Source organism: Odontesthes bonariensis, chromosome 9, assembly GCF_027942865.1.
Source record: "Odontesthes bonariensis isolate fOdoBon6 chromosome 9, fOdoBon6.hap1, whole genome shotgun sequence".
NCBI classification, from domain to species: domain Eukaryota; kingdom Metazoa; phylum Chordata; class Actinopteri; order Atheriniformes; family Atherinopsidae; genus Odontesthes; species Odontesthes bonariensis.
This window is the reverse complement of record NC_134514.1, coordinates 8921427-8946676: the sequence shown is the minus strand read 5'-3', so window position 1 is coordinate 8946676 and position 25250 is coordinate 8921427. Positions and strand designations below refer to the sequence as shown.

The following is a 25250-nucleotide window of genomic DNA, read 5'->3' as shown; positions in this document are numbered from 1 at the left end:
GTTTACTATCTAATTGTGAAACATTATGCATGAGTTTTGAAGGAATAAAATTCAAACCAATCAGAGGTTGAAATATAAATTGAGCAACCGTAGTTGCCCAGTGGTAATACCTCTGTATTGCATTGCTGGGAGTTCCTGTTTATGTTTCACTTAATCAATCAACAAGCCAGAAAACAGACTGGGACAACACCCCTGAGCTCTTTCCCATCATCAGCAGCTGATAAAGGTATCAAATGATCAGGGAGGGCAGTATTTACGAACCTGTAGTTGTTGGGAAGTGTATTACAGTCTTTAATCAACAGCAAATCTTTTCCATTTCAGAGTAGAAATCCTTGTTTTCACACTGATGTTTTCCACTAGTCCACCTCATAACTCTCCACATTCACTCAAAGCCTCCTTCCTTGTGTGCAAATATGATCAAATCTGTGTTCCTGCTAAACCTAATGAAGACATGTAGCAACACCTTTCCATACAATCAACAGAACGTTGCCTTGGAGACGGTTTTTGGGAAACAATCAGTAAATGTATCAGTGTCATTTAAAGGCCATAAAACACAGATCAGACTGAGCAGAGCAGAGTGTGTTTCCTCAACAAATTATATAATACATCTGCCTTACATCTGCCTGGTGGTCTATTTATGGTAAAAATGTTCTCTCTGGACTGAATGCTGCAGACTTTTCTCACATTCAGCAGCTCCAGAGCACATCTGGAACACTTCAGAGCTGCAGTGCATTCATAGCACAAGGAAATAAAAGTCAAATGACAAACCCAAAGGGTGAAGCTGCCCCTGATACACTAAACATTTATCACAATACTGAAGAATTATGTTGTTTCTATACAAGAGTTTTAAAGAGTTTCAGTGTGCTGAACACACAAGATGTTCTGCTTCCTCTTGTAGCCAAAGGTTGTGTGTTGGAGGCCTGTATGACACTCCAAAAAAGGGTAAAGAAATTAACTTTTAACACTTAAAATAAAAAAGGAGAGTAACATTTCTGCTGTCGTTCAAAATTAAAGATAAATATAAAGCAGTTGTAGAGGAGGCAGATTAAGGTAGCGTCACTGGGGAAACATTTAAGGGTGAATAGTGAGCACAGGGAGTGTTCGAGTTAACTTCAAACAAATGAGTGAGTAAAAGAGCACCGTGAAAAACATCCTATAAGAAAGCATGTTGACCTTAAGAAGCGAGCGAACTGGTTACAACCGTCTTTGTTGCAAACCACCAACATGACTGGAGAATGACTCATCATTGGATGGAGGAGGGGCACAATGCGTTTTGCCTTGTTTGTGTGCGAGTGCTTTGATCATGTTACACAGTACATTACAGACACCATCAGCACCAGACTGCCCAGTTAGCTGCTGACTTCTTTGCTTTGATTTTAACAGTAAAGTTGCAGTTATTTATTCCGAGTACAGCTTGTGCTCCAATTGTTCCTCAAAATACCCGTTTCAGGGATCTACTCCTGTGACTGTAACACCTTTTCTTGGTTTCCTGGGGCTTCGAAATGTATTTTATATTCTAATATCATCACAAAACAACAGCATATATCTGTTCCGCTAAAAGTAAGACAGACCGATGATACCAGGAGATAAAAAGCAGGGAGGATCTGTGAGGCAAACTTTTACAAGGCCTTGATTAAAATCTATAAACCACAAACCTGCTCCTCTCTCATCTAACAGAGGGAGGAGACATTTATCAATAAACTGAACTGAAATCTGGAAGTGGACAGACATCTCAGACATTAAAAGATTCAAACTCTACTGCAATCAATGAAATCCTCAAGTTAAATGCAATTTAAGTTTAGAAAAGTGGTAACTATATATTCCTGTTGTGATATTTTACATTGTAAAAACAAACTTAATCGTAATTCAAATAGATTTTTGAATATATATATATATATATATATATATATATATATAAACACCCTCTGTGATCCCAATACAGTTGTATGCTTATGTTGTGCTTTAAATTATGTAAAATAAGTATTTTACTGTTCAAAGTGTTGGAGATGTAGCCAGACTAGAGCATATCAGACTGCAATACGTGATAATTTTTCAGCTGATTGCTTTGGAAATTCAGAAAACAAACTCAAGTCAAAGAGATCACGTCACAACTTGACAAAATGTGTTAGAAATGCAACACATTTCCACAAATTTTAGGGTTATAAGAGTGGAGTAGAAGTACAGTAAAGCCCAAAAACCTTTATTTTGTGCTTCAGTGTGACACTGAAGTGAAACTAATAAGTTGCATCTGGATTTATTACCCAAAAAGTCAGCACTTTAATGCTAATTTCCTGAATTTTGTGCTGGGCAAACATATTCCCAGGTTCACAGTTCTATACGTCACACAAGCTAACAATGACTTTCGACAAGTGTGGCTGCAGGAACTGAAGAAGAAAGTCATTTACAACGAATCCGCCCTCAAAACAAATTCTGCATGATTACCACATTTAAAACCTGCTAAATGACCATTGTTGAATTACTTTAATCATGAGAACACTGCTTGTTGATATGAAGCAATTCAAAAGCTGAATTACAGCACAGCAGCTTTATCAACAGACACTGAGGTCTGATTATGGAGCAACCACCAGAGGAATACCAGACAATTATGGGTGTGGTTATATGTGGGCACCATCAGCCAGCCAATATGTAAAAACTCAACAACAACTGACACATGTTTAAAGGTCTCCAGCCGGCATTTTAATATATGTTTGTCAGGTAAAGCATGGAGACTTTTTTGCCTATAGGCCCACTTGTATGACTTTGCAAAAAATAATTATATTTTCTTAGATAGCGACTTTCAGTTGTGTGAAGCCACCCAGGATGCCCAAAAATCAAGCGGAAATCATTAGCTTTCAATATACAGGCTAATCGCATACATTCATACAACCCATCAATACTCGGAATAAACAGCATTTACCTGACAACAATGCTTGTCATCTTATATGTTTTGCGTTGTGTTTTCACTGTACTAAATAACAAAAAAAAAACACCACTAACCTTTCTTTAACGATTAAAAACGCATCCATTCTTCAATAAAAATAGATTTTTATTGTGAAAAAATTACTCGTTTTACATTCCAAAAAAAAAATCACATTAAATATTTTAAATGTTTCAGGGCAGCAAACACTTCAAGACTGTTTTAAGGTCTACTTTAAAGGTGCTTTCCGGATTAGTGTCTAGCTAGCTAACTCTACTCACGATGAAGATTCCTATTTGGAGGAGTTTTTGGGTCTTTGGTGAAGACGAGGGAAGCGAAACTGTAATTAAATGATGTCTCTGTTGGTATATTTGTAATTGTACTTTACTGTTGTCTTGTTTTTAGCTAATGCTGTTCAGTATTCAATTATATTGAATGAAACATACTTTAAGAAGTGTAATTAGTTACCGTTAAGCGAAAAACATCAACAGTTCGAACTAGGGTAACGGTTGGAACCCGCTTTAATGCCGTTTTTAAGCCGGTTTTAACCAATCAGAACTTACCTGAAAAACGTTTAAATTAACGTCTAACGTCTCCCTGGACGCCACACACAGCAGCTCTCTTCTCTCGGGTGGTTTGGCTGCTTTCCCCCCGCAGCCAGCTCGGTGATGATGGGCTTTTCTGCTGGAGTTCAGTTACTTTACGACCCTCAAAATAAAAGCAGACGGACAGGAGGAGCTCCAACCGCACTCGGAAGCTCAAACCGACCACCCCGCCTTCATGTCTGACGGCTGGAGGCTGTTTAGCGATGCCTTCAAGTTCCGCACGGACAAGCTGGAATCACAGGAATTTAGCGTGTAGTACCTCGAACAACTCAACGCTGGACAATTTACATAGACCAAAAAACACCTGCATATATTCTAATACACATCTTTAGCACAAAACATATCTTTAAACATTTAACGATGTGTGGGTTTCAGACCGATTATGTTTTTTTCCAGAGCCCGTAAAGTTACATAAAGTCACAAGTCATCGTAATTGAAAAGTCTTAATCTTAATCTTATAAATGGTTGAGAAAGTACTCCAGAAAGTAAAGTAAAAACCATTCACAGAGAGGAATGGCATAAAGGTGCATTCCAGTTCTTTGTGCAGGGTATCATTTCATTAACACTGAAATTGAAAGTCTACCTTGCCTTACACTTATGTTTTATTACAGAAAACTTTCCTTAAATGAATCATTTTAACGAAATCTGGTCTTAAAGGTTTCAAAAACCACATCAACTTTTTCCAACGTTGTACAACAGTGTTAATATTTAGGTATAAAAAGAAAGTAATCTTCTTTTATAGATCTAAACTGATATATTAGTTATAGGGTAGGGTAGTTATGGGGTAATAAAGTGTCTTGTAACATTTTCCAACTAATTCTTTCACATGCTTGAGATTTAGTACATTTCCTATGGAATTGAGATCTGTTCAGTAACTAAAAGTCAGTGCAGCTTGTTCTCTACACAGATTAGAACACACCGCCGTTGTTTATATGTCCTTTGTTTGTGATGCCTGCTATTGTCACAGAGTCCAAAAACTTTAATGTGAAAAATCGTTAAAACATGAAATCCAAAGAAAAGGAAACAAGAAAGAGGGGACAACAAGCATCATAACACCAGACACCAGGGATACCTGCTGAGAACGAGAAACACAAGTTAATGACAACAATAATGTCATATTGTACATGGCAAGAAAAGAGAGGTGCATCATGGGAAGTCAGCATAACTATAAACTTTACCTAAAAAAGAAAGTTTTAAGCCTAATCTTAAAGGTAGAGACTGTGTCTGCTTCCTGAACCCAAACCTTCAGCTGGTTCCACAGAGAGGGGCCTGACAACTGAAAAAAGGAGAAAATAAAGGACAGAAAGTTGTACTCATAACTTGCCTGCCCCCTGGTGGTGTGCTTCAGGGATTACAGGAACACGTGAGAAGGAGAAAAAAAATCTCCCATCTGCAAATCAGCAGCATGAAAGCATGAGGATAGACATGCTGAGCAGAAAACATATAAAACAGAATTTCACAGATCACACTATTGCAAACACAAAGGCAGAAATCTGAAGGAAAAGACGTATTTTCTCTCGAGTGTCTGCAACGACAAAAGGTCAATTTAACTCACAATAACTTACAAATTTTAAACTTCTAACATCTTTAATAATAATAATAATAATAATAATGCATTTTATTTCACAGCGCCTTTCAAAACACCCAAGGACACTTTACAACATTAAAAACACAAATACAACATTGAGAAAAAGAATAAAATAAAAACATAAAACCACAAATAACAAAAAACCTTTAAATTGAGAATAAAAATAATACGACTTTAATACGACAGTCATTAATAATAAAGGAAGAGAAGCACATAAATCTTATTTTCCATAATAACTTGAATACAAATACAGTGTTAATCATTTAACAGCTCAAGTAAGCAGCTGTGTGTGTATATATCTTTAAAAATAGTAGGTTAGACGCATGTGAAATGGACTGAAAACACGGCTGAAACATTGCGTGTCGACTCGCCATTGCAGTAATGACAAAGTTTGAATTCTTCCCGTTTTCTAGTTCGATAAGAAACACAGCAAATGTACATTAAAGAGGTGTTTGAATTTCTTCTAAAGGTTTAAAAGCGTCAGCTGCTGTTGAGCAGAAAGCAGATCACAGTGATGCTATTAATCTTTAACATCATCATCAGGGAGGACGTCCACGGTGTCATGTGAGAAACTGCACTTTACACTTTGCTGGAGGAGACTGCCGCAGCAACACGACCATCAGGCAACATGAGTTCACACATAAGAGGATAAAACTGCTGCGTTCGGAGGGACAAGGTAAACGCAAAAGACTGTACATGCTGGAAAACAACTAAACAGCTTTATTCATCAGCAGCACTGCGAACCGTTTGGCTTGAAAATATCATGTGGAAGGCTGAGAGGCAAAATTCTGTATATTTACTGTAAAACCGGGCAGTAGATTCAGGCTTTTATGGCCTTTTATGATATGTTGGCTGTGTCTGACCCTCATAATGTTCAGATGTTGTTTATAATTCTATGAGTTATAAGTTAAAAAATCCTCAAACAGGAGAAGTTATCCTCATAACTGACCCTTAAAGGGAAGCTGAATAAGATCACACATCATTTCATGTTATGGCCTAAAGCTGTTAAAGTAAACAGTTTAACAACTAGAGAGCAACATAATCGCACTTTGAGGTGTGTCAGTGACTACCTGGTGAATATAATATTCAGTCTCTTTTATCATTGTTTGGATCTGCAGCTTCTTGATCCTCCACCTTCTTCTTTAGCTCATGTTTTGACTTTTTATTTGAGCCTGGTTGCTGTTAAAGAGGCCGAGTCACACGCTCGGACACGTAACTCTTAATCGTTATCAATGTGTTTTCTTGTGTCATTATTGCAGCTCAACCATAAAAAGTGCAGCTGACTTTATTTCCTCGGCAGGTTTAAAATGTTAACCGGGTGGTTAACTTTAACAGCCATCCTGGTTGGCTCAGCGAATCCAGGAAACGCAGCGTCCGGCTCGGGGGCGCTTACTATGGCACCCAGCTGCAGGGTGAAAGGTCAACCAGAGGCAGAACTGACCTTAAACTGTGGAGATGGAAAGAGAACAGGTGAGGATGAATGTTTCAGCTTTAGTTGAATAAGCCACTCCGTACCTGTACTGAGAGCCAAGGACAAACCTGTGCACTGTTTCACTGGTTTATTGGACGTAAATATGTCTTTCAAAATCAGAGTTTCAGACTCTTAGACAAACTCTGAGTCTCATTAAATTGGAAACAATATTATTTCAAACTGTATTAAACAGAAATCACTTAGTTTTTAAGGAGTTTCTTACTTACAGAGACTGCGCTGACGAAGGTGGTTAATGACTTGCTATTAAATGTTGACTCTGATCGTGCTTCGGTTCTTTTGTTGTTAGATCTCAGCGCTGCTTTCGATACGGTTGATCACTGTATTTTGTTGGAAAGACTCGAACATTATTTTGGCATCTCGAGCAAGGTGCTGCTGTGGTTGAAGTCTTATTTATCTGACAGATCTCAATGCGTTTTGTTTAATAATGTTCTGTCAGAGTCCTGTACAGTCAGATATGGGGTTCCACAAGGGTCTGTTTTGGGTCCCCTGCTTTTCTCCCTCTACCTTGCACCACTTGGTCAACTATTACGCTCTTTTGGAATTTGTTTCCACTGTTATGCGGATGACTTACAAATGTATATACCTGTAACCTTGGAAAATGGGTATGACTTGTCCAAACTTGAGGTCTGTCTTTCAGCAGTTAGGAGCTGGTTTTCAAAAAATTTCCTGTTCCTTAATTCTGCAAAAACAGAGATGATGGTCATTGGACCTCAAAAACTGCATAACCTATTTGAGAATGTTACTTTGTCTCTGAATGATTGTGTTATTCACTGTAGCGACAAAATGAAAAATCTTGGTGTTTTATTTGATCAGACTCTTGTGTTTGACAAACACATAAAGGAGGTAACCAAAGTGTCCTTTTCCACCTTAGAAAGATCGCTAAGATCAGGTCCATCCTGTCTTTTGAGGATGCTGAAGTCCTCATCCATGCCTTTGTCACCTCTCGCTTGGACTATTGTAACGCCCTTCAGTCAGGATTGCCTAAAAAATGTTTTCGAGGCCTACAGATAGTGCAGAATGCTGCTGCTCGTATTCTGACCAGAGCAGGCAAATTTGAGCACATTACCCCGGTGCTGGCCTCTCTTCATTGGCTTCCTTGTCAGGTTCGAGCTGATTTTAAGGTTTTATTGTTAACATATAAAACTGTAAATGGTATGGCACCCTCTTACCTGAATGATCTTTTAAACATGTATGCACCTTCTCGTGCTCTTCGCTCTCAGGGAACTGGCCTTTTGAATGTCCCTAAGGTCAGAAAAAAGACTGTCGGAGAGCGAGCTTTTTCCTTCTGGGCTCCTAAGCTTTGGAACAGTCTTCCTGTAGATATAAGACAGGCCTGCTCTGTGGATGTTTTTAAAGCTAAGCTAAAGACCCACTTGTTCACCTTGTGTTATGTGTCATGAGTGTTTTTAACATTTTTTTACATGCTATTTTAACTGCCTGTACAGCACTTTGATTTGAAAGTGCTTTACAAATAAAATTATTATTATTATTAAAAGTGGAAAAAAAAGATACATTTTCACCTTTAAAGCTAAAGTAATTTAACATTTTCACAAAAAAAGTTCTGTTTAATTTAAAAGGAGGTAATAAGAAACAAGAATTTGGTAACTTAAAACAGTTAAATATAAACAAGTTGTCCTAAAAAAGGCAGTTTAGTAAGACAGGCTCTAACATCAGCTGACTGTTTCATAGTAAAGGATTAAATAGCCGGCTGCTTCCTTATTTGGAGCGTCCCTTCTGCAACAATTAGCGCTACGCGCTTGCAAAGCTCATTTTGCGTAAAAAGGTTAAAAAAAAGACACTTCCCATGATTATCAAGAAGTTTACGGCCTTATATGAAGCCAAAATTTCCCAGAAACTGAGAATTAGACATGTTGTAGTAAATACGGTGCATCACACAGAAAAAAGGTGGCAAATTTAGAAGAAAATACCCAATACATATCTATAATGGCCCCAAGTATTCCAGTTCCTACGATATAATAATTATAATATTGAGGAGGGGGTGGTGAGGTGGATTGTTTAGAATAGGACTGACCCACACTCTGCAGCAGGATGTGGTTCAGCACATTTAGAAAATAGAATATCTCTCAGTTTATATTTTGACTCGATCATCTTTTAAATGCAGGTTGAGCTCGACCTTTAACCTGTAACTGCTCCTCGTGTAGGTGTGGTCCAGTACTGGCACACTCCATTTGGAGAGCTTCAGGTGCCCGGTTTCCACGCCGGACTGGACCCCGTGTTTATGCGGCATGACGGGAGCCTGGTGATCCCCAACTCCAGCCTCCTCCACAGCGGGCTGTACTACTGCCTTCTGCAGCACACCGGAGGAGCCGCGCTGTGGCAGTACGAGCTCCATGTTGGTCCCAACCATCAAAACAGCCAAGAGCATGGCAAGTATGAGCAAGCCAACCGGTGTGCAGCACTCAGGGTCAGGAGGAACGCTGCGTCTGCAGAGGAGAGGCAGGCCGGCGTCTCAGACGGGCTGTTCGCAGGAGCTGTAGCAGCATCGGTGCTCCTGACGTTTGTGGTGGGATTCAGCGCCGGAGCTCTGAGCAGGACTCACGTCCTCAGGTGTGCTTAAAATGTGATCTTCAGCTGCATCTTCTGTGCTTTTTGGGATATAAAATGTAAAAGAAGCAAAAATAGATTGTGGGATTATGGGAAAAGAATCGAGGACTCCTCTATAAAGTCACAGAAGTACATACCGCACTTTTAGGTGTCATTTCATGCCCTTTAACTATTTGACAACTTTCTGAGGTCTTCTTGAGATGTATTAGAGTACCTGTTGGTTTAAGCACAGTATTTTGAGCCCTCATTTCTTTAAAAAGCCGTTTTCGGGTGCCAATCCTCGCCCTTTCCAAAATATTTCCCCTTTAACCCTTGTTTGTACCATGTTTGTCCCTGTTCCATTATCAGTTTGTGGTGATGCAGTTCAAAGCCAAACCGACTGAAATATTATCTAAAATGCAAAGCAGAGAACTTTAATATGAGGACAGTGAGTAAATAAACTTCAGTAACTCCAGCTACATCGTTTCCCTGTAGGTGCTTAGGGGCAGTTACAATGAGACTGCAGTCACTACAGCGACGACCTCGGCCAGCTGACACACCGGACCACAGCTCCCAGGTGACCATGACAACCATGTCGCCAACATACACCAACCGGGCCTTAGAAACAGAAGAGAAGAGGAAGGATGACTCTGCAAATTACGCAACCCTGGAAAGAGTTTTGACAACCCCATCTCCTCCTGCCAAACCCAAGAGAAGCTTCAGGCACAAACGAGAGGAGGAAGGCACTGCGTATTTAGAGAGAGGCGACTACACGGAGGAGGAGAGGAAAGATGGGGAGGACGTGGCACAAAGAGGTGTGGAAGGGGGCAATGGGGAGAGAAAGGAGGAAGAGGAAAGAGAGACGAGTGTTTTTTATCTTTTGGAAGATAAAGTGAGTCAAACTGAAACGGATGAAGACAAACGCAGTGAGGACCGGATCGATCTGAGTTTGGAGGAAGAGGAGTCAGCAGGTGTGCAGGAAATTAGGAACAAAGATGGCGGTGATGATGCAGAACAGAAGCTGGAGGAGGTTAAAGAGAAGTTGGAAGAATCATCTACGGAGACCGAAGAAGAAGAGGGAAGCAGTAAAAACGAGGACACCATGAGCAAAGACATCTCAGAGGAACCGTCTTCCCCTGCTCCTCGCCGGGGCCGTCGTGTTATCCGTCTGTACCAGTATGATGAGGATGGCCAAAGATTCTGCCACCTCCCAGACGCCACGCCTGAGGCTTCAGGCCCCGCCCCCAGGTGCAAACAGCGCTCCCTTTCTTTAACGCGCCTCAGCGCCATCATGGCTGCTGCCTCAGCGGGGCCGCTGGAGAGAAGAGAGACGGGAGGGGAGGAGAGGCCACACTTCCACATGGAGATCTAACAAACCGGAGGACAGGTTATTCCCACGGTTATAAGACAGTTTTCTACAATTTACACATTTTCTTTTCTGAAGATGAACAATTAACAGTCTCTAATAATGATGGTAAAAAAAACAAAAACAAACAAAAAAAAAAAACACAAAACATTCACATTTAAGCTGATAAATTGTCTTTTTTCCCAAATAAAGCTGATTATTAAAATGGTGGGATCAAACATTTAGTTGAAACATTTAAATATTTAAGTGACAATCAGAATTACTGTAAAAAGCCTTCGGTCTGACCACATTTGTGTCTGCAACGTTAGTAAATGAGACGCGAGTTAAATGTTTGGTGGCCGAACCCTTCAGGTTGCACCATTTATTAAGAAGCAGCTTGTTTCACTTCCATCTTCCTTTAATTACTGTCAAAACATCTATAAACAAGACACGAAACAAAAGATAATTATCAAGAAAATAAATTCCATGCTCCCTCAGTCCTCATCTTAAAGGAAGTCCCCTTATTTTTCCTCTCCCATATGGTAAACAAATCTTCTGTCTTCTCCCTCCTTCTCCTTTTTGGTGTTGTAAGGTTGTCTGCTATGACGCCAACCTCGTCTTCTGCCATTCCACAAACTCGTCTAGCAGCACTGGCCCTGCAGACAAAACAAGCCCATAAATAATCATAACACTCAACACCTGCCATTCACTGCCCAATTTGTACAATCACATTGCAAAGACCAGGTTAGAAGATACACATCTTTCAAGTTTTGCTTATCATTAAAGTGGATCACCTTACATTTATTAAAGGGATATTTCACCTCTTGACATGAAGCTGTATGACATCCCATATTAGTAATATCATTCATGAACATCTTCTTACCCCCTGCTGCGTCCTGTGAGCAGAGTTCCAGCCGAGTTTTGGTGTTGATGAAGGTAGTCCGGCTAGTTGGCTGGGGTTTAAAAAATAAAGCGTTTTGCTTCTCAAAACAATATGCGTTCAAAAGAGTAATACATTTGCATCACAAAATCGTTCAGCAAAAAGTCAGACCTCAAAAATCGCTTGGCACTATTTTCTCTCCCTTCATATCAATGCGTTCAGCCACCTGCCGACAGCTGCACCTGTTACAGTGTTTACTGCTCGGTCTGCACAGCAGGCAGTGATATGAAGGGAGAGAAAATAGCGCCAAGCGATTGTGAGGTCTGACTTTTTCTGGAGAACGATTTTGTGATGCAAATGTATTACTGTTTTGGACGCATATTGTTTTGAGAAGCAAAACGCTTTATTTTTTTAAGCCCCAGCCAACTAGCCGGACTACCTTCGTCAACTCCAAAACTCAGCTGGAACTCGGCTCACAGGACGCAGCAGGGGGTAAGAAGATGTTCATAAATGATGTTGCTGATATGGGATGTCATACAGCTTCATGTCAAAAGAGGCGAACTATCCCTTTAAAGGAATGCACCAAAGTAAAGGAGCATGAATTGTGGATAATGATTAGCATTTGTGGCCAAAGATAAATTTCAACAAATGTCACATTTCAATTGTATAAAACCTTTTAAATAAAATTGAATTCATGTATAATTACAAACTTTTCCTTCGAGCAGCATGTGTACTTATTTGGTTAAAAAACGGTGAGTAGTTGTGAGCTGTTGAACCACGACAACCAGTTTAACGTCTATTTGGTCAATAGAAATAACATTGAGTGATGAACTAAATATATTCATGTAATAGTGAATAGAATTAATGATGTTCAGGCTTTTAGCTCCAACTTAAAACCAAAATTCTTGAAGGTGAAGCACCATCTTTTTTTCAAAAAGTTGACATGTTCAGTAATCGTACAACTTCACTGAAAAACTGCTTAACGAACGGGTGTGGGATATTTCTTCATTATTCATTCATCAGGTAAAGGATCAACAGTCGATTTTAATTACTGCCACCACTCACAGGCTCCGTCTTCATCGTAGTTACTGAGGTCTGTGTTGATGGTCCTGCTGAACTCCAGAACATTATACCACTGGTCCTTATTCAGTCCCTTGTACTTTGACTGCTGTGGGAGGATAATGAGCAGGGAGGAAAATTAACCGTACATAGACATAGATATATATATATATATATACACACACATACACACATCAGTGGCAGCTGCTGACTTTTAAAACAGGGGAAGCCCATATTACGCGTTCAGGGTTGTAGTGGCTCGTGCCATCCCAAAGCAGAAGATAGCAAAGTTAAAAAGAATTAGTTATAACATAGCTGTGTCTAGTATGACAAGTATGCCCAGCAAACACACAGAACAAAGGTATAGACTTTGAAAATTCACACAGCAAGGCCAAAATCAAGTATGATCGAATCTAAGGCCTGTAAATGGCTGGATCAGAATCTGTGGAGCATTTTTCCCTGTCATAATGAATACTTAAGAGTTTGATGGTGGTGGTAAGTATTCTTAAAAAAGGTAACATTTGTGAATGGGCAGCATGAATTCTGGAAAGAAACAACTAAAAGTATTACACAGTGCACCTTTAAACTATAAGCTAAGCCTTGAACACACACCCAGGTGGATATATTACAATCGATAACACAGAGCCTAACACTCAATCGATAACTCTCTTAACCACTCAACTTGAACCAAATGCACACTTCAGACTTCATATTCACTAACACTATTAGACTATTTATAAACAAATTCTGCCCTTTGCTCCTTTTCCAGAAAATGGTCTGTGACCCTGTCATACCAGGTGGTTGTGCTTTCCAAACACTTCACAAGCTTCTTCTCAATGGCCAACAGAGCAAGGCTACTTAAACAATGTTGGCCCATTGTATTGCACGTGAAAGACTTGACTCTTTTCAAGCAAGAGAAGCTACGCTCTACTCCAGCTGATGTAGCACCAATTGTTGCAACCAGAGTCAACAGTTTATAAAGCTGGGGCATTGCAATGTCCAACTCCATGTCTTTGAAAAAGAACAATAAGTCACACAGTTTTCCCCTTTTGCTCTGCACATCAGTGTCTGCATAAAACACTTTCAATTCCGAACGCAGTCTTCCCATTTCAAAGAAATGGCCATACATTTTCACTAGGCTCTGGAATGCTTCCTCTGGAAACACTCGTTTCATGTCGTCGAGCTTCCCTGGATTAACTAGCTCTAAAAAGCGCAGACTTTCCATGTTTGTAAAGCACCGTGATATCTGCTCAATGATGTTGTCCAGGATAGCCATGTACAAATTTTTGTAATGCTCCTGAGGATCTGACATAGTAGGACGGCACTTTCTCATGGGCCCATCTCGAGGGTCTGTTGTCTTCTGTGCAGCTTCGAAATACACGGCCTGGAAAGCCTCTTCTGACCTTTTCTCCTTGGCAAAAGAAAGCAGGGCCTCTATTCTGTTTTTGCAGAAAAGGACATCCATGGCCTTATGCTGAACAATGTCAAAAACAACATCTGTCTCAGAGAAGATTTGGTAATACGACTGCAAAAGGAATGCAAACTCAAAGTCTTCCATCCTCATGAGATAACCCTTGGCACAGTCAACTGTCTCATCATCCATGTTGTTGTCAGAAATTATGGTGTCAAAAATCCTGAGCAAGGCATAATTTTCAAGGACAGTGCTCACTATGCGGGATGTGAAATTCCACCTAGTAGGGGCATTTTTGGGTAGCCTCGAACAGTCTGCAGACTCAAGAAGAGAAGTTCTCTTGGTTGACTTTGCAAAAAATGTTGTAAAACCAGACAAAGTCGCAAAAAATATTCTGGCGGGAGCGATACACTTAGCCCCCTGAGACAACACCAAATTCAGCCTATGTGCACAACAATGCACAAACAAGGCGCTGGGCGCTCCTGCCCTGACTTTGGCCTACAGGCCATTCAGAGATGAGGTCATAACTGCAGCCCCATCACAAGTCTGGGCCACCAGCTTTTCTTCAAAGTTGTACTTTTGCATGTTCTGCTGCAAGACCTCAAACACAGATTGAGCATCACGGCCCTCTGAAACATCAAAGAATCCCACAAAACGCTCCTGAATTTGCCCTGCCCTATCTACATATCTCAGAATGACTGACATTTGAGCATGACAAGAAATGTCAGTGGTCTCATCCACCTGCCAAGCAAAAAAGGGAGCAGTCTGCACTTCACTTGTTATTTCATCAGAGAGAGGCGCAGCAAGTGCTGCTGTGGGACATGCCAGAAAACACAACTGATGACTGAAAACGTGTTGCAAGGACAGAGTCGTATTTTGCCAGTGTTTCTGTGAATTCTCTGTAGTTTCCCTTATCTGATTCTCTACTCTCATTGTGCCCCCTGAATGACAACTCTTAATGACGTGATGTCAATCAGGCGTTTTAGAAAAGCCCTGTTTTGAGCCACGGTTTCGTTGTGCTTTGCACACTGGATCCGAGCTCCGTCACTGATGGCATGCTCTACCCTAATTCTCCCTAGGCAGCACAATCGTGCACAAGAGGAGACATGCTCATTGCCTTTCTCATGCCGCCTGTAAGCCCTATCAAAATTTGCCAGATCTGAAAATCCATCTTTTGACCAAACTACATTTCCCTGACAGGGTTTCATCAAAAGACACGGTCAGCAGTACAGTTTATTTGTCACGAGAGACCCAGTCAACCACTCCACTTTCTCGTACCATGAAACCTGAAACGACCCGTTATGTGCCTTAGATTTCTGTATCAAATCGAGCTTGGGCTTCGGTCTATCCCCGGCTTTGATTCTCACACGTTCATCGTATGACAGACTATCAAAACGCTTGGCTAAAAGCATGTCAACTACATTTGGTGTTGCTAACTGCTTAGCTGCGAGCATAGCCGCCATTGTGACAAAACTACTAGCTAACACGACAAACAAATGCACAACAGGAATATGATTGACAAAACTTCTAAACAACAAGGATGTGTTTCTTATTTACAGTATAATATTTACAAAAGTGTATGAGGATGGAAATGGAAACCATGGGAAATGAGTGAAACCCCGACAGCACTTTCACAGTCTCTTTCATATCCGCTTTGGGACTGAAGTTCCAGCGTGCTTCTCCCCGCTTAAAAATTCGGCTGCCACAACATCTCTCATGATGGACAAACACTGACTCCAATCATCCCAACACAGCCCCTCATATTGACACGCCCACGTCTAATCTACCCCCAGAGACGCCGGGCTTCCGGAAGTGATGAGTTTTTGTCGATTTAGCCAATGATGACCTTGAATTGTAGAAAAAAAAAAAAAAAACTTGTCTCCCCCCCTCCTGAAGCCCGGCTGTTAGTGGCAGCTTCATAACATGATTTCCTCAGTGAACGGCGGCGATTTCAGAACAAATCACTTCATTAAGCTACAGGACAACATGTTGTAGTTATGAAAGTAAATGCAGTGTTGGGCATATCTTGTGAATAACTGTTTTATCGTCAATTTAACATTGAAGATGTAGCAATTTCGCCAGAGAATGGGAGAGGCTGTCCGGCTTCCCGTGTCGTCTCTGAATAGCCGCGGCTGATATACATATACATACACACACAAAAAAAAACAGTGCAAATGACAGGACCTTGATGACAGATATGAAGTCACTTCATGATCTTTGCTCTGTTCAGTTAAATAAAGTGAGATTTATCACTTTGCATAAAGACAAGATGGGGAGTGTTAGTAACTCTTCTTAATGTGTCAATGCTATATATTTCACCTTTGTGGCTTTTTCAAATATACAAACTTCCTTGATCTCATGACGTTTTCCGTCAAAGTAAAGAGCTTTGGAAATAAACGGATCATTTTTGGAGTGTTTAGTTAGTTTCCTCATTGCTTTTTTGTCACTCAATCGTGAACATTTGCAACAAATGTATTATTTAGTAATTCTGCTAAACTACTACTGATACCATCATTAAAGATGAACTGAAACGAATGTTTATCTATCATTCAAATGAAATTTTTGTCTTTTTCTAAAACCATCAATCCAACTTGAACTAAATTTTCCGGGCATAACTTGTTAAAACGGCCATTTAAAAGTGTGAATTATGTGGCCTTTGGTGCGAAATTGGCCACGTGACCGTGACGTCATAGGGTTGACTCCCTTATTTGCTAGTAGCCTATGGCTGGCTGCGAAAACAACATACATTTGATGGACCTATATCTCATAAAGGAACCAAAATTCTGATACAAACATCAGCAGGTCGAAAGAACACACCTCTAACATTATGTGGAAAAACTTTTGTTGAATTTAAGCCACACGAATCGATTTAATATCTATACTGTAGAGGCTCTCTGCACCTCCCGTATGGGTAATGGAAATTAAAGAAAGTTACCATTTTCGGCACAGGGTCGGCGGGCACAAAACAGCCATCGCTCCTACTACACGCTGATTATTATTAAGATGCTATCAATCAAATGACACAATAGTGTATGTTTGCTGTGGTAAACTGGAAAAGATTTGAACATGCCGGTTTCGCAGATATGACATTCTGCTGCGCTGTCTTTGACACGTTGAAACCTAACGAAGGGGCACTTTGAAATCCTGCCACAAAAAACGTATGTGATAATAACATGGTTTTAATGTAAGCTTAATAAACAATGGCGTGGATTAACGGGTCGGAAATCCTCCAGTGCGCGGCCCCATCTGCGGATCCTCACGGGTCGGCGGCAGGGAGATGGGCACCCGGCCTCGGCACGACTGACAGCAGCCATCGGTAGGACTGATCCACGGAGCCTCGGATGTCGTAGCCGGCGCAATCACCGGAGAGACCAGACAGCAGATGGCGAGCGTTGTTGGTGGAGGGCAAAGCCAGGTGGGCTTTCAGCCGGCATATTACTCCACGTCTCTTTCCACGTCTTCTGCGACGGCTGTTGCGTGGCAACCGACCAGGTAGATGCCATAGGTAAGAGGGTACAGACGCCAAAACAGGTGGCAGTGGCTTTGTCTGATCGGTGACGTGATCGATATTATGTCCACAGAATCTCTGATTTTCAAGAGACTCAGGCGATCATAGTGATGAAAACGATAAAAACATGACAAAACACAAAAAAAGCTAGCAGAGGTAGACGGCCGGCCACTCACAACGTCGCCAAATTCTAGCTGGATATGTGTGTAGACCGAAGTGCAGAGCGAGCAGTCCCCTGCTTCCGAGCAGCAAACACCGTAACAGGTGCAGCTATCGGCAGGCGGCAGCAGGCAGTGATACGATCCACCGTGCTCTTGTCTTTGCCTTCTCCTTGTCAGCCTCAGTTCCAGTATTTTTTAGTTTGGGAAACATGTGCAGAAAGATGCCTTCAGTGAAGCTGCTATTTTTGCAACTAACACCATTTGGCCGAGCAACACATTATTTTCCACCGTGCTTTGATGTCTTAGCCATAGACGCCGCCATTACAGTTAGACTACCAGAACTTCTGTGTCAACCCTATGACGTCACGCATAAAAAAATGAATTCGCACAAAAAGACAAAATGTGGCTCCTTTTGAGCCCGTTTTAACATGACTTCCCGGATAAATTATTATCCAGACAATATCTCATTTTAATCGCAAGGCTTGGAACCTTTAGAATCAGCAGCAAAAACTGTGAAATTCCAACAATTAAAATTCGTTTCATAAGTCCTTTAAGTTACCAAACACTTGAGGCTACAAAACTTTCTGTAACTAAATCCATACAGGAAAGAGATCCCAATCTCCCAAAACCAATACCACCATCCGTGTTGTAGAAAATCTAAGTGTCGGCCACAACAAGTCCAGTCTTCTTTATTTGATCAAACTTGATTCAATTGTTCGATTTCGTTTAATTTTACGTTCTGTTCTTAACACATTGCTTAATTTGCTTGTTGTCTGCATTAATGTAATCTTATTATCTGGCTACATTGATTATTTTTCCTTTTATTTTATTGTAACATCCATTGAACATGCTGCTTCCACCCCCCCCCAACACAAAGAAGAGTGAATTTAGAGTGAATTTACCTCCAGAAACTGATGGAAGAGCGGGAAGAGAGGCCACGTCCTCTCCAGGAGCAAAGCCAGCATGGATTTAGCTGTGTCCATATCAAGGCTCCTCTGGTTCTTATCCTGAGGAGAAAAAACAGGAACAGTGACTGAGAGGTGACAATACTAAGACCATTTCCAAATGTTTTGATTCCTCTTGCCGATTCACCAGACTCAGCGTCTCAGATGTGGAAATAAAAAAACCCCGGCTGATGCTAAGTTAAGACGCTGTCACTGTTTCCTCGGGATGTTTGCATAGTTAGCAGCTAGGCTAGGCACCAGGCTTCAGCAAGGAGTCGCTACAACAGTTAGCAGCTGCAGTTTCTGGAGAAATCACAGCACTTAACACAAAAATGCACTTGCAGGACAGCACTCCAGTTGCTGTGTTAAAAACTCATTCACTTTGACAACCTTACTTTTAAGAAAATATACAGCATATCAGGGCAAAAGTCAATCATTTACAATAAAAGCCAAAGGTTGTTCAGTTTTTTTTTTTCTTTTTTTTTTAATGATTTAAAATGTGTTTCTCATTTGTTCGGGGGCCAAGGAAAAGTGTTTGGAGGATTTTTTTTAAATAAAAAAATAATAAAATCAAGCTTTCAATCAGACTTCTTTAAAGCTCAACTTAACAGCAGGTTTAAATTTCAACCCTTTTTCACTGTGATCACACCTGACGGCTGTGATCGGTTGCAGGTAGACGTGCACTTTGCTGTTATTGTAGCGACACACAACAGTCATGACACAGGTGTAAGATCATTCTTAAAATCAACAAACTCACCCTGGAGAAGTCAAAGGCATATCTGTAGATGTTTTTGAAGACTACAGTGTCGTTGAGCTCACTGCGCAGGTAATCCTGTTTGCTCTGTAATCTCTCCGTGCAGTCACACCTACAAAGGAAAGATCACAAGGGATTAATTTGTAACAAACTTTAGGACAATGTTAAGTTGAAAGTTAAAAATAAAAAGCTCTTACTGTAATAATGTCATTCCCCTGAGCCACTCGTCTTTTGTGAAGTACCCCATGTTTGCTGCTTCTAGATGCCAGGCTAAAACTAACATGATAATCTGAAAGAAAACAAGTTCATTTCATAAAAACACTGGTGCATAAAGCCACGTTTCCTCCAAACAAACCGAAGAGAAAACACTACAAATAAAGAAATATCCATGAGTGAAAATGCCTCAAGAGCCAGACAGACTCACATTCTCTGGTTCCACACCAAAGTCTTCACAGAACTTCTCCATGGCCTCAGGACCGACCACCTTATCAGGGCCGGCATACTTGTGGAACCAGGCCAGACACTTCTTACTGGAAAACAGCTTCTCAGTGTTGATTGGCTTCACACTGCGGATCTGAGGTCGAGTAACACTACAGCACAGACCAAAAATTTAGGCAAAACACTTCAACAAAGAAATAACTTATTTCAGGGACAAGGGTTTTAGATTGTTAGATATGCTTCAGTTGCCAGATCTGTGGTCAAAAGATTGAGATAAAGTTTAATGCTTTAAACTGACCAGAAAGCCATAAGAGGCTGGACTAAAACATCCATATCATAAAAATAAATCACGGAGGCAGTTTCATATTGTACATAAACACAGGACAGACATAAGAACTTAATGCAAGTTTACCGTGTAACTTTATACTTGTGCTCTTGATCATCTGAATCAGGCACCTTTCTCTTCTTCACAGGCATGACGGAACCTTTATTGGGCTTCACTAGAAGAGCAACACAAGAAAAGGAGGAAAAACAAAGCACAACTGGGCAAAAGAGTGAGACACAAGCATCCACCTATATAAATCTCTGCAGGCCTGCAAAGGGCTTTCAGAGACGGTACAACTGAATTTTAATCCTAGGAGCACCAGTACGACCTGGAAATTTGTCCTGTTTGTTCTTTATCGGCATTATTTTTCTTATTAAACTCCAAGAGGGAGTGAGAATTGGGAGTGTGCACCATATTGTCATTCAAGAGCCATCAACATCACACCAATGCGGTCTCTGGGTTGGAGAAGTTGTGTGGGGGCAGCAACAGCTACTTGTATCCCATCGGTAAGCAGTCCTAAATTTGGAATGGCGCCTCTAAAATTTCAAGTGAGGAGCATCAGTGCTACCAGTGGGAAAAACTCAATATGGAGCTTTAATCTGGACATAAACAGAAATCAATCGTCTATTAAATATTTAGCATGAAAGTCTCACCTGTATACTTCTGGCTGCCTTGTCCATTTAAATCTAAGAGATGCTAGAATAAAAGAAATGGAAAATCTTAGGTAAATATGTCCCTCCACTACACTTTATAAGCTTTAGTGCAATCAGATGCAAGATGAGACTGATGTAAATATTGTGATGCAAAGTTTAGCTTTATTATCATTGTGTATTACAAGGAAAAATTAACCTAGTTACTTACAAGCTTGTCCAGTGTCTCTTAAAAAAAAAAAAAAAAAAAAACTTTACTGATGTTTGCCAGACCGCACTAGTTGTTCCTACGATCAGAAACAAGTAAAAATATCACTGGGAGTCATGAAATGTAAAAAAAGAACTCAAAAACCCATGCTGGACATCAGAGCTTTAAAATGACCTTTTCACAAAAAAAAAAAAAAAAAAAAAAAAAAAGAAATTTACTGTGTGAATCATAAAAAAGTATTTGCCTTAATACACTGAAATAGATATTTTCCCCCTCAGTTTAATCTCTCCTTTTTCTTTTTAAATAGGTAATTTTACATGGGTCTCATTCAAACCTTGATAAATACAGTCCAAATGTTGTATTTTCCTTCTGTCATCTAAAAGCAATGAGAAAACCCCGCGTCACACCAGGTGTATTTTCCGGCTGAACCCTGTTCAGACTTGAAGTTGGGTCTAAAACGATTCACAAAGTAGCTAGCAGATGAAGCCCGACATAACGTAGGACACTTGAAGCATAAGCAGGGGATTTAATATCAACGGTTTGGTTCAGATTTTGGACAAAGATGATAAGAAATTATCAGAAGCATTATGCTATATGCTACAAAGTTAAATGCACCAGATTATAGCTTTATAAACGTTAAAATTACCAAACATTTCTCGATGTATATAGTACACCAGAGGCAACATAGTTGAGGTGATTCCAACATTTCTTTCACCACACAAACATTTTTTGTCGTTAATAAACGGCTCAGAAGTGGCTGACGACTGAACGTTGAAGTTTTACCGTTAATTTTAAAAAAAAACTGAAGTTTTACCGTTAATTCAAATAAAACTGTAGGGGATGCTAACGTTAGCTGCGCACGTCGAAGCAGGCTATGGTGACGAAAAATCACAGTTCGTGGCCAGATAAAACATTTGCTTTTCACTTAAACGTCCCCATAACGTTCCGTAGAGTACAAAAATACATTTATCAGGCCACAGAGTGTTAAAACTCCGTCTTGACTCACAGTAGACTTCTTTTGTTTGCTAGCGAACGTTAGCAGTGCTCCGCGGGTGTTAAAGCTGCTTCGCTAACAGTAGCTAATTCATCTGCACGCGCATCATCACGCGTTTATCAAATCACAATTTACACTATAAAATCAACATAGGAGAAATTACTGGTTTGATAGCTGACACCAGTTAAAGTATTTTAATTACTCTCAAACACTTACTCCGTTCACCTCCGCTCTGACTGACAAATCAATTCCACCTGCCCCAGTGCAGAGGTTTCGGCTGTAGCCGGCGTTTCCGTGGAGTGGAAGATACCATCACTTTAGAGGGTGTCTTGCTTAATAAACGTTCCCTTGTCAAGGAAAGAAAAAAGCAGATACAGGTTTTTACAATCAGATATGAAAACATACATAATTCAAAAAAGTTTCAATACGAAATCTATTGTTCTATATGATAGAAAACTACATGAATAAATCGGATAAACATATTGTCCACCCTGGTAGTCAGAAGCAGGTGCATTCTTTTTAAAGGAGCAGTCCATTTTTTGACGCTTATGTATTGTATAACTCAAGTGTGCACTAATCGACTCAAACAGACACGTATGTAAATATATGTGTTGTATATACTGTAATTATTAACGGTTACATAATTATTTAGAACATGTTCATCAAATACATAGTGAGAGCTATTTATACGAACATATATACGTTTGTTTGATTGGTTTAAAATTTAGTATTTATGTGTTTTGTTATTCATTAATTCATTATAGACAAACATTACCCTTTTTTGACCGATATTTGTAAGTTTGTGTGGGAAATGACAAACATGGAAACTTTTGACTCCATAAATTAAAGTAACACTCAGAATTTGGCAAATATTTTGCTTTTTGGCTGCCCCTACAGTTGTGAGATGTAACACGCCTGTCACAAAAACAAATCTCTGAGCGAGCCTTGCACATGTGCAGGCATACAGGTGAAATTGCTGTCACGTTGAGGCCAGAAAGAAGCCATCAGAAGCCCACAAAAATGTTAATTGACCGTAAAGCAAAATGCTGTGTGTTGGGCCGAGAACCAAAGTCGTTAACTGTGGCGTTTCAGGGAAGTTTCAGACCCAGGAATGTGAATAACAAAAGTTGGTGTCCTTCAAAACAAGTTGGAAGCACATAGTATTAAGGTTCACATACTTCTCTAATTTTGCTTTAACTCATTTAATTTTTTCAGACCAAAATAGAAACAAGAGAAAGAGAAAATAAATATCGGTTCAATCCATTGTCTTTATTTGGCCAGAAAATAATTAATTCAACTTTAAGAATGATTGAAACAAGAGAAATAATGCAGTAAATGAGTAGCTGAACCACTCTCATTCCACTCCAACAGTACAGTTTAATGTCTTGACATAGTGGCTAACATTCAGCTGATTTAGGCTGTGACTGAGTGTGTTTTGTTCAGGTTTTGTCACTGGGTTACAGTTAAGTCCTCCCTCTGTGCAGAACAGACCGGGCCCATGGTTTACACAGGCTGTCATGGGAGAACACGACAGAGATCAAAGCTCTGGTTTAAAAGTATAACTTTCAGCTAAGACTCACTCATACTGTTTCTTACTGATTGTTGACAGTTTTGCAGAAAGAAAGTCTTAAAATACTATAAAGCTGTAATACTGAAAGAAAATGTGCATGTTGGACAATAAAAAATTACCCATAAATCAGAGACCACTTTAACTTGAACTTTTATGGCATAAAGTATATATTAGATGCCTATAATGTTCTCTTTTAAAACCATGGTCCTTTCAGTTATAATTTTCAGCACAGACGTAACAGTGACCATGTTGTTGTGAAGTACATTTCGTTGACAGGAGTTTCTAAATATCCGCTCACGTAAAGCTTAGCGATTAAATCTAAAGCCAATCTCTGCTTTCATTTCACTGCATGCTTTTGATCTTGATTTAGATAGTCAAAACTGACCAAAACATTAATTTATTCATTTAAATTCTGGATTACACTGTGAATAATGAGGATGAAAATAAAAATACGTCTCAATATAGCAAAGGTCGCCTTTAACTAGGTCCTCACTGTTAATCCGCACTAGATTTACACATGAGCAGTGTAAACGTGGATCATACTGATCTGGATTATATCATACAGATGAAGCCATTTGTGTTCGTTACTAAATGCTGGTTGACAGATTTCTTTAGGCTGAGAAAGTTAAAGGTACTCAAAGGAAAAAGGCTTTTTAAAGTTTTTAGTCAGATTTGATAGACTTTTGGGATAAACTACTTTCATAGGATGTATAACTCTGTTCAAAAGAGACTGAAGAAGATCAAGTGCATTTGAAATGATGATTTAAATAACCCGTCAACAACGTATGAAATGTCAACATGTTCAAACTTTGACCCTCGAGGACATAAGAAGGACCAGGAAAGTTTCTTTCATCTTAAAAGGTTGGTTTGGTTGTTTCTATTTGCTCGTAGTGGTTAAGAGTCAGACCAAAATATTAACGTTGTAAAGAGAAAAATAAGTGCTTTTATTGTGTGTTACACATTTTTACTAATAATTATGTGTAAAACTTGTGTGAGTAACTCACACGTTTTAGGTAAGCCTAAAGCTTTCAGTTTATATTTGATGTGTTTGTGTCACTCCACCACTGATTTTTAGCTTCTATAACGTGTAAATTCATCATGCAGAGGGTCATACGTGATGTTTCTGAACCTCCAGACTGACATAAAAGCCTCTGTGATTGTGCATTTAGAGCAAAAATAAATCACAACAGGCACAAAAAACTTGAAAAAGCATTTCTACGTTGTTCTTTTGTTGGTATTTGAATTACTCTGTTATAATCAAACCAGAATACACTTTGTTTTCATTCATCTGGCTTTATTCACTTGTGGATGTAGAAATCCAGAATAAATCCAGCAGATCATTCAACCTGTGACTGCAGGCTCCAGCTGCTGTGTAAAAACACTGTACAACTGATCTCTCGGACTCTTCTGTGCCCGTACGGCTGTTAAAATCCCCCCTATATGACAGATGGGAAGGAATTTATCCAGAGTCAAAGTCCTGACTGACTAAATAAGCACGATCTGAAATGATCTTTAACTTTTTATTTTGTTGGTGAACATGAAATGTGGCGCTCACCGCATTAAAGCTATTAAATAGGTTTCCGATCACACAAAGAAAGACCAAAGTACTGAAACAGAGAAAGCCCTAATTTACAGGACTTCATCTCATTGTCTTCAGGAGTGTTTAAAAGTTTAAAAAACAAGCAGGATTCATCTGATCTACACTGATTGAGCCAGTTCTGTGCATAGAGAATACAGCTGCATAATGAGTTTGACAAAACCATCCTGCTCTGGTGCAACATAAACTGAAGGATTATCGATTATCGAAGGATTGTAGGTGTGACTCGCATCGATATTAAAAGCTATTTAAACTTTTGT

General features: G+C 39.8%; 3 protein-coding genes across 5 annotated transcripts in view; 1 reads left to right on the top strand and 2 right to left on the bottom strand.

Moving 5' to 3' along the window:
- LOC142388095 (calpain-5-like) overlaps nucleotides 1-3715 on the bottom strand; it is a 29347-nt gene extending 25632 nt beyond the window's left edge. The window contains exon 1 of the mRNA XM_075472993.1: nucleotides 3481-3715. The gene's annotated coding sequence lies outside the window, so the exon portion shown is untranslated. The remainder of the gene's footprint in view (nucleotides 1-3480) is intronic.
- Nucleotides 3716-6282: 2567 nt separating this feature from the next.
- LOC142388092 (uncharacterized) lies at nucleotides 6283-10610 on the top strand. The gene is made up of 3 exons (XM_075472989.1): nucleotides 6283-6580; nucleotides 8765-9170; nucleotides 9642-10610. Exons 1-3 carry the CDS (start codon nucleotides 6418-6420, stop codon nucleotides 10516-10518), a joined length of 1446 nt encoding a protein of 481 aa, XP_075329104.1. The 5' UTR covers nucleotides 6283-6417; the 3' UTR covers nucleotides 10519-10610.
- Nucleotides 10611-10835: 225 nt separating this feature from the next.
- Nucleotides 10836-22129, bottom strand: dcun1d5 (DCN1, defective in cullin neddylation 1, domain containing 5 (S. cerevisiae)). 3 transcript variants are annotated; one of them, XM_075472991.1, is made up of 10 exons: nucleotides 22040-22127; nucleotides 20833-20908; nucleotides 20625-20667; nucleotides 20059-20146; nucleotides 19633-19798; nucleotides 19406-19497; nucleotides 19212-19320; nucleotides 18413-18517; nucleotides 12437-12539; nucleotides 10836-11147 (listed from the first exon to the last, which is right to left on the bottom strand). In XM_075472991.1, the coding sequence occupies exons 4-10, from the start codon at nucleotides 20121-20123 to the stop codon at nucleotides 11092-11094; spliced, it is 696 nt and encodes a 231-aa protein (XP_075329106.1). In that variant the 5' UTR covers nucleotides 20124-20146; nucleotides 20625-20667; nucleotides 20833-20908; nucleotides 22040-22127; the 3' UTR covers nucleotides 10836-11091. The 3 variants fall into 3 exon arrangements, with proteins under 3 accessions (XP_075329106.1, XP_075329107.1, XP_075329105.1); XM_075472992.1 differs by lacking the exon at nucleotides 20833-20908 and having other exon boundaries at nucleotides 22040-22059; XM_075472990.1 differs by lacking the exons at nucleotides 20625-20667; nucleotides 20833-20908 and having other exon boundaries at nucleotides 22040-22129.
- Between the last annotated feature and the right edge of the window lie 3121 nt (nucleotides 22130-25250).

Coding starts and splice junctions, on each gene's coding strand:
- LOC142388092 (XM_075472989.1), top strand. CDS start 6,418: ATGTTAACCGGGTGGTTAACTTTAACAGCCATCCTGGTTGGCTCAGCG. Junction 6,581..8,764: donor TGGAGATGGAAAGAGAACAG/GTGAGGATGAAT, acceptor CTCCTCGTGTAG/GTGTGGTCCAGTACTGGCAC. Junction 9,171..9,641: donor AGCAGGACTCACGTCCTCAG/GTGTGCTTAAAA, acceptor GTTTCCCTGTAG/GTGCTTAGGGGCAGTTACAA.
- dcun1d5 (XM_075472990.1), bottom strand. Junction 19,799..20,058: donor CACAAGTATAAAGTTACACG/GTAAACTTGCAT, acceptor TCTGTGCTGTAG/TGTTACTCGACCTCAGATCC. Junction 18,518..19,211: donor ATGCCTTTGACTTCTCCAGG/GTGAGTTTGTTG, acceptor TTTTCTCCTCAG/GATAAGAACCAGAGGAGCCT.